The sequence below is a fragment of the Cantharellus anzutake genome (assembly GCF_015039405.1).
Source record: "Cantharellus anzutake strain C23 chromosome Unknown EI90scaffold_97, whole genome shotgun sequence".
Classification (NCBI taxonomy): Eukaryota; Fungi; Basidiomycota; class Agaricomycetes; order Cantharellales; family Hydnaceae; genus Cantharellus; species Cantharellus anzutake.
Genome location: NW_024067047.1, coordinates 47,473 through 55,310, shown reverse-complemented (window position 1 = coordinate 55,310; position 7,838 = coordinate 47,473). Strand labels below are relative to the sequence as shown.

The 7,838-nt window shown below is 47.7% G+C and overlaps 2 protein-coding genes across 2 annotated transcripts; both read left to right on the top strand.

The window, feature by feature from the left end:
* Nucleotides 1-4,429: 4,429 nt before the first annotated feature.
* On the top strand, nucleotides 4,430-5,854 carry EI90DRAFT_2978743 (uncharacterized protein; the record flags this gene model as incomplete). The annotated part of the gene is made up of 2 exons (XM_039055955.1): nucleotides 4,430-4,810; nucleotides 4,868-5,854. Coding segments are annotated over 2 exons (1,211 nt in total), but the record flags the coding sequence as incomplete, so codon positions are not given.
* Nucleotides 5,855-6,776: 922 nt separating this feature from the next.
* Nucleotides 6,777-7,635, top strand: EI90DRAFT_3020960 (uncharacterized protein; the record flags this gene model as incomplete). The annotated part of the gene is made up of 4 exons (XM_039057591.1): nucleotides 6,777-6,843; nucleotides 7,100-7,166; nucleotides 7,252-7,368; nucleotides 7,437-7,635. 4 exons carry the CDS (start codon nucleotides 6,777-6,779, stop codon nucleotides 7,633-7,635), a joined length of 450 nt encoding a protein of 149 aa, XP_038909767.1.
* Between the last annotated feature and the right edge of the window lie 203 nt (nucleotides 7,636-7,838).

Below are 7,838 nucleotides of genomic sequence, written 5' to 3'. Positions count from 1 at the left end.
TGCCACATTATTGCAGTGTCAACTGTCAGGTATGGATATGGATATGGACCTACACTATCTCTCACCGCATCATGTAAAACTAATCACTTTCTTGTTTAACCCATGTATCAGTACCTTGAATTGCAGTATGATGCCATTCTCAGGGATATTATGGATGGTTTTTTCCCCACAGGTTTGAAGATCATGATCTGTGGTTGGACATAATAGAGGGTAACAAAGAAGCGGACAAATGCGCCCCCCCCCCCCAAAAAAAAAAACAGCTCTCACCCTCAACCCAACCTTGAAGTCTAAACCAAAGCAGCACCAGACTCAGTGCCCTATCCCAATCCACAGCCTGCAAGCTAATAATATGACTGAGGGCACCCAAAACCCAGAGGGATAGACAATCTTGAGCATATCGAAGCGGCCAGGCCCTTGAATCCACTGTCCACAACTGTCAGGAACGTGTCAGATGCGTATCTGGGTGACCCACAAGGCATGCGAAGTTGTCTGGGCTTGTAAGGTCAGAGGGGCAGGACTTTAGCTTCAGCGACTCGGGTGGAGCGCTGTGCTTCGTTCTTACATTGGTGTCCCAATTTCAGACAGAAGCCTTACGATGAGGAGAGGAGTCTAGAGGGGGAATCCAAGTCAATATACGAACTAAGGTACATCCAGTGTAACCTACATGCATTATAAACACAAGTAACTAAATAGGACTGGCCCGGAAGGAGTGGCGGATCAAGCGTGATATTAATGAATGAAGAAAGAGACAAATAGTTAATATCAGAAAACTTGGTCAACAAAAGGCAAGCAAGAACAATGAGTGACAAAGGAGGAACAATAGTCTGCAAGCAGACAAAAGAGAAAAGGCCATCCGACCATCTAGCAAGCCGTCCAGCTGGCAGGTGGACAACAATGAAGTGGGCAACCTAGGTTGGAAGGTACATGCCCAGGGGAGGAAGTGCAGATGAGGGTGACAGGTGGACAAATGGATGGATGGATGATGATGATAGCGGGCAGGACGGGCCAAGTGACACTAGGACACATTGACAGAAGTGACGGATATGCCGGGTCATGACAACAACATGAATAGAATATGGTCAGTCATCCTGAAAAAAACAAGAGACTCGACCCCCCTAGTACTTGGAATTTCCTATGGAAGCTCCCACATGGCCCACACACAAAAACCGTAGAGAATTCTTTAAAGACCAAGCCGACTGCAAAGGATGCAGCTGCCTATATAGTGTCCAAGTGCCTGCTAAAATCAAGGCCCCCAAAGTTTGGGGATGCCACCAAGAAAATGTGCACCAAGAAAAGCATCCAGTGGCCAAGAGGCCAGGCATGAATATATGCTGTTAGCATGTGTCAGTTCTCGATAGAAGTATTTGTTCGTTGTTGGCATCTCACAGGTCCACGCTCAGAGCGACGTCAAAACACTTGACTTCGACAGTACTTGCAGATATATCAGCGCGGATCTCTGTGATAGGACAGACCAAGGCCAAATATACGAAGGGTTGGACGATTTACTCATAGTTCGTGTGCTTATATTCGGATGGGGCGATATCTTCGGATATCTAGGGTGAAACAGAAAGGAATGATCGCGATAACACTAAGTGCATGAGCAAACGGAGGCCAGGGCACCATCGGGCTGTAGGCAACTATGATGCACCCAAGGATGAATGTTGGGAGAACGAAACGTCAGGGATTGCAATGCGTGATGCATTCAACGTTTCAAGATGGACAACCATGCTGGGAAATGACACGATGCATGGTCAAGAATAGGATGCTCCATCAACTGCACACCACCGGCATTCAACTAGATGAACTAGACTGTGCCCTATCACGGCGGACCAGAGCCGGGACTGAGGGGCGCCGCTTGTGGGGTCAGGGGGACCCCGAGGACAGATGTGAGCCGAGGAGTTCTGCTGTCACAGCAAACACTTGGCACGGACCTAAGCCTTCACGCGGTGTGTTGAAGCACCAGCTTAGCTTTAGCAGGTGGGGGATAGTTGTAGACTGTTAAAGTAACCATAGATATCTGAATCTGTGTATACCGTCTCTGATGAAGGTACCATCGTCTAGCTGGCGCTTTCTGACCACTACGCCCTCAAACCACGTACCAGCGACCCTATGCATTCTCACCTTCTTCCTTTGCCGCTTCTGTTACCATGGGGCCAACAATTGGACGCCATATTGCGCTTTTAGCAATATTTGGTATCGTGATGCTCGCACCAATTCATTGTAGGCCAAACATGAGTTAGAACAGGTGAGAATAGACTGGGCTCTCTGGCTCCGTGGTCGAAAGGTCGGGCTTCTATGGAACAAAGAATGGACCGTTCCATTAACAATCATTTGTACAGACAACACCACCCGCCAGATCTGACATTACTTTGCCTCAAACTGGAAGATGATGAGGTTGTCGCTTTCAAAGAAGTTTCCTTGACACACATTCAGGTCTATTTCTGACGATGGCTCCGACCATGGAATTATCGTGTCCCCCCACCGCTGCTGCACCAGTGTAGACTGAACGATAGCACAAGCTTGGTCATATGTTGCCTCCTATTTGCCGCACACATCAACATGCACTCTTGTTGCTCGGATTCCAATGTGGTGAGTAGATCTGGAAAGCCAATTTCATGAGAATAAGCACGGCCCAAAGTTGAGAACTCTTTAAATTCGTCCCATTTAAAAGACGCAGGCCTTCCAGAACACAAAGACAGCTGGGCAAGAGTTTGCGCGCACGCGCTGGAGCTCACCCTCAGTAGGCAACACAGTTGCCTAGATCGACACCAAATAACACTTACAGCTGGCATAAACGGGTGAATTAGACTCGTACCCAGTCATTTTCCCCGCGCGCGCGACACGCCATGGAAAAGTGACTAAGCCGATTGCCTTCAGACGCCATAGTATCTAGCAGATACCGAAGATCTAGCCTCTTAATCTCATCAATCCTTGATGTGGGTGTAACTATGGCTGTGATGGTGCGACTTTCATGCACAATAATGAGTGACAACGCCCATAAAACGTCGGATGTTAATGCAGCTAGCGACAGACACACGTCATCAAGGGGCGACGATGTGACCTTCGAGATGAGGGAATCCTCAATCCTCCAAGACAGGACACTGTGCTAACAAGAGGGTGTAACTTGGGGCGGTCGACGAAGCATCCTATCGGTATTGCGAACACATGGTTGTACGTACCATGTCCCAGGATTTCTATTAGTACACAAAAACCTTCAGCACATCTTCGGGGTATCAGGGTATCGTACTGGCCTTTAGTTCGGGGACGCGTCCTTGATAGAAATTCGCCGCTTGTGTTAAAAGTACTGATGGCCCATGGGCTGGAAGAGTTAGGACACCATTCCTTTAGGAATCAAAACGCCTCATCCTCCAACCAGCCCATTACACTCGCAATGCCCAAGATTGCCTTGAAGTATACAGTAGACGAATTTCACACTTGCGCCCCCCGGAGAACGCCGAACGTGGGAGTGCAAGTCACAAGTGGCAAATATCTTGGTCAACCGCGATGACTTCCCCATTCTGAGGTAGTTTTGAAACCAAGATCGAGGCACCCTAAAAGGTTTCGTTGATTTCAGCTGTGATGTCATGTCACCCTTCGCGCTTATCTCGGCAGCACTGCAAATTAAGTGACCCTCTTGAGTGCTTTCTGCTGGCATATAAGTTTTCTCCAGCGGCTTGCGGCTGGGGGACTGATAAGGACAGAATTAACACTGCCTTGATGTCCATGTTCAACTGGCACGTACTTGCTCTAAGTGAACTGGGATATGGCCTTCTTAATCTGTGAGAGCGCGTGCAGCAGCGCGGCATGACTTTATACTCTCTCGTTCAGGTCTCAGGCTGTTCAGTTCTAAGGCGAATGCGGATCCGATGTTTAATTTCCGGTAATGGGTGTGTGTGTGTGTGTGCGCGCGCGCGCGGCCTAATTTCATACCTTCCTAAAAAAGCCCGGCAATTTTTCAAGCAACGTGTACCCCCCCACTTCTTTGTTGGTGTGGTTTACTTCTTGTCGCCTTGCTTGAGGGCTGTGCAATAGATCATCTAGGCCCTATCTAAGCGGACTCAGTAGCGATTAGACATTTCCCAAGATGTCAATAATTTGAAAAAACTTGTTCTCCTTTGGAGCTCTTGAACGTTCTAGCGTTGAACTTGTTGATCCCATGAAATTCCCTGTTGCACACCTCCTCTTGATTTCTCGGCAAGGCAGTTGAAATCTACCGATCTCTAATGGACAAGAGCTTTGTGAGATCGACGCCATCAAGTAGATCCTCCACTTATGCAAAAGACAGCTTTTGGTGTTGTACGAATCAGTTGAATTTGATTTTAGGCTTTAAATGGACCCTCGCAGAAGCTGCGTGGTTAACAGAAGGCTATGCACTACCGTATAATAAAGCTTCCAGGCGAATGTCGTGTCCGTGTTGTACCCCCCGTTCCAATGACAACCGCTCTCATCACGTTTATTCTCGCCAACAACGCCTACGCCGCACCGATCCTCCCCTATCCACCTCTCAACGCCACCAGTTTGTCGATAAACATATCGGAAGCATGCAATGACCTTCGGAATTGCCGTACCATGTGGAATCTCGTTTACAGCTGTCTTCTGACAATATTTATTTGCGTATGGACGGCTGTACACCCGGAAGTGGTGGAAGAGGACAGGGGCCGTATGGATCTGATAGGGTTAATTGTGGGGGGACGTGATCGTTTCGGCTTAATGAGGAGTTCCCTGATTTTCCCAGAAGTTGTTGTTGCTATGGCATGGTATGAATTCTCATTTGCCTGGAAAATATCAAGGGAATGTGAAAATGTCGAAGGTATGGAGTGAATCAATTGAGACGAAAGCTTGACACCTATTGATTTTCACATGCTAGGGTGGACACTTGTGCATTCATACTTTCTCATTATGGGAGGTTTCATTGACCCAACGACACGTTTCTTTCGTCGACGTGATCCCTCTTTCTTTGGCCAATACCCTGGCATCATTCGGAAGACGGGAAATCGTCAGGCTGTTGCGGTGACGAGGCAGGAAATTCTCCGCAAAACCAAAGGCGATTTTTTATCCAAGTCTATTGTATCTCTTCAATTGCTGTGGTTCATCGTTCAATATGTGGGGCGATGGATCGGACATCTGCACATATCACAGCTTGAGACGATGACGCTTGGATACTCCGCGCTGAGCATTATTATCTGTGCGTTGTGGTGGCATAAGCCTCTTGATGTCCGTTCGCCAATTCAAGTGACAAAAGAGGACACACCTCACGTTCCGACTTCCGAGGCCGATGTCACTCAAGTGCCTCTTGAAGTAGAGAATGAGGCACATTCGCCTTCACTTGCGGCCAGAGCCATTGGCCGAGCTTGTGACGCATTTGTTGAATTGGATGGAGGATGGATACTTATAATCACCGGCGCGATCTTCGGCGGAATTCACTGTTCTGCGTGGTCCTTCCCTTTTCCGACACACGCGGAATCACTTATATGGCGCATTTGTGCAGTATATATTACTGTAGCTCCTGCTCTTGGCTTCGGTGCATTCGTAATACTGAGTAGCGATTTCGACAAATGGGCTGGTTGGGCCACTGGGACCATTTATGTCGTTGCCTGGGTCATCCTCTTCACACTGACGTTCACATCCCTCCGCTCTCCTTCTCCTTCTCTATATCGAACGCCATCTTGGTCTTCCTTTATTCCCCATCTCGGATAAGATGTATATATTTTTCGTCATCTCACCTGTTTTGTGATTGGAGGACAAGGGCTTGGTCAGGGGAAAAGGGCGGCAAGCTAGATGGATTTAGCTACAAATTTGCATTAGTGATCCGCACCCAGGACACAGATGCTCTATATATAAGCACACATACGGAAGGGGCTTAATGAGCAACTATGATAACATGCGGGCTCATTCAATCCAGTCCGAGTGTCTAGTAGGCAACTCGTCTGCAGCTGGAATTCGCGGACCATTGCCACTCGCCGACTGTCATCATGGATTCGCTGGTCTCAGCCATTCGAAAACTCCGAGGTCACCCTGCACATCCTCATGTTCAAAGATCCGCTTTGTATATCATGTATAACAAATGATATTTCGTCGTGGTTCCGGTGATTATAAAATGGTAAGGCATAAGACATCTTCCTTGTTCCCGTATCATTGTCCCAGTGCCTACTTTCCCTCCATGTTCACTTCTTAACCTCACCAGTTTCTCATAAAGCATATTGGAAGTATACAACAACTGTCATAATTAACCGTCCAGTGGACTTTCATCGTGTCAAATTCCTCACGATAGTACTTAATCGACCTGAGCGTTCTCGTAAGTGTGTAAAGCCTTGATAATTCCACGATTCAACTAGAGAAGCCATCCTCCCGATTTTCGGATCAACTGTCCTCTAAACCGGAGAATGATGCAAATCTAGCTTTCCTCGGATCACGGAATCGAATTCCCTTGTAGGTAATTTAGGCACCTCCATTGTTTTTAATTGAATGACCCTCCCGCTTCCAATGCACAAGGAGACCCCGGCCCCTCTCTTGTAGCACATTATTGTACTAATGTAGCCCCTGTTGTTATATCAGACGCCTCGGTTTTTTGCAAGATTCCTTGAGCGCATGAGTAGGCCACTCTCTACGTTTGTCGTTGCGCGGGTTATCCTTGTCCTGACATTCAGATCCCTCTGCTTTGCGTGCCGTCTATGCCAGAAACTGTCCTGACCCTCCTACATTCTCAACATTAATGGACGAATATACATATCGCCCCCTCGTCATCTTACGTCTCTTAGAAATGAGCACCCTTGAATATGCCCGCAAGGAGTTGCGCCGCGACTTCGGAAGTAGAGTTGGCGTTCAAATCGGGTGATGGAAGTAGTAAATTAATTGCTCTCACACCCTGAGCCCCAACCGAATGGGTCATGCAAAGTCGTCCATATGGAGCGCCGGGTGGGGCTTAAAAAAGGTTGGGATCGATTTTACAGTGGAATTACAAATAGAAGCATCCTTGTGGGGCGAAGATAGGATTGCATGCAAGGGGGGTTGAGAACCAGACTTTGGGCACAATATCCCTTTGATTTATTCAACGGTACTTGAAATACATATCAGCATTAATAATACTGGAAAACCGCAGTTACTGATGAGCTGTCCTACTTCAATGCCAGTGATTATGAGACCGTTGTAAAAATTGAAACTGGAGTGTACGTACTTGTTGAGGCGTAAAGCTGCACGAAGCTAAGGGACGTTCAATAATTCTTAAACAGCGGATCTGCGACTGCTTCTCAGTTATATACAGTCGGCCACAGATGTCCGTGACTACATCAGCATGCACGCGCAAAATGGTGTTTCCGGCAAGGAGATGAGCCAATACCAAACTCAGATATGGATGCGCCTGCTAGCACTGTGCATGCATTTAAGGATGTCTACTAATTCATAGCCAGCCTAGCGCTAACAATTCACTTCTAGTATAGTTGGAAACATGCCCCGTGGCGGAGAGGAAAATACTGGTACCACTTGAGGTGTGAACTCCTGCTGAGCACCTTGACATCATCGGGAACGGCAAAGACCCTCAACGACCCCCAACAACAAGGTGGTACATCTGAAATTGTTCCGCCAGGTGTCGAATTAGGGATGAAAGCCCATGCTGAGCGTTTCCCAATTGAAACCTAGCTCCAATTTCTACGCTCGGACTCGTCAGTGTTTGCTGTTCCATTTAGGGATATTGGTCTTTCTAAAGTGCTCTCGGAACACCATCCTTCGTTGCGTTTCTACATGATACAAGCAACGAGGAATCCTATTACACCCTGGAGAACCCCGAACGTGGCAGTGCGAGTCACAAGTGGTGGTCACTGCGATGACTTCTTAACCGCCCA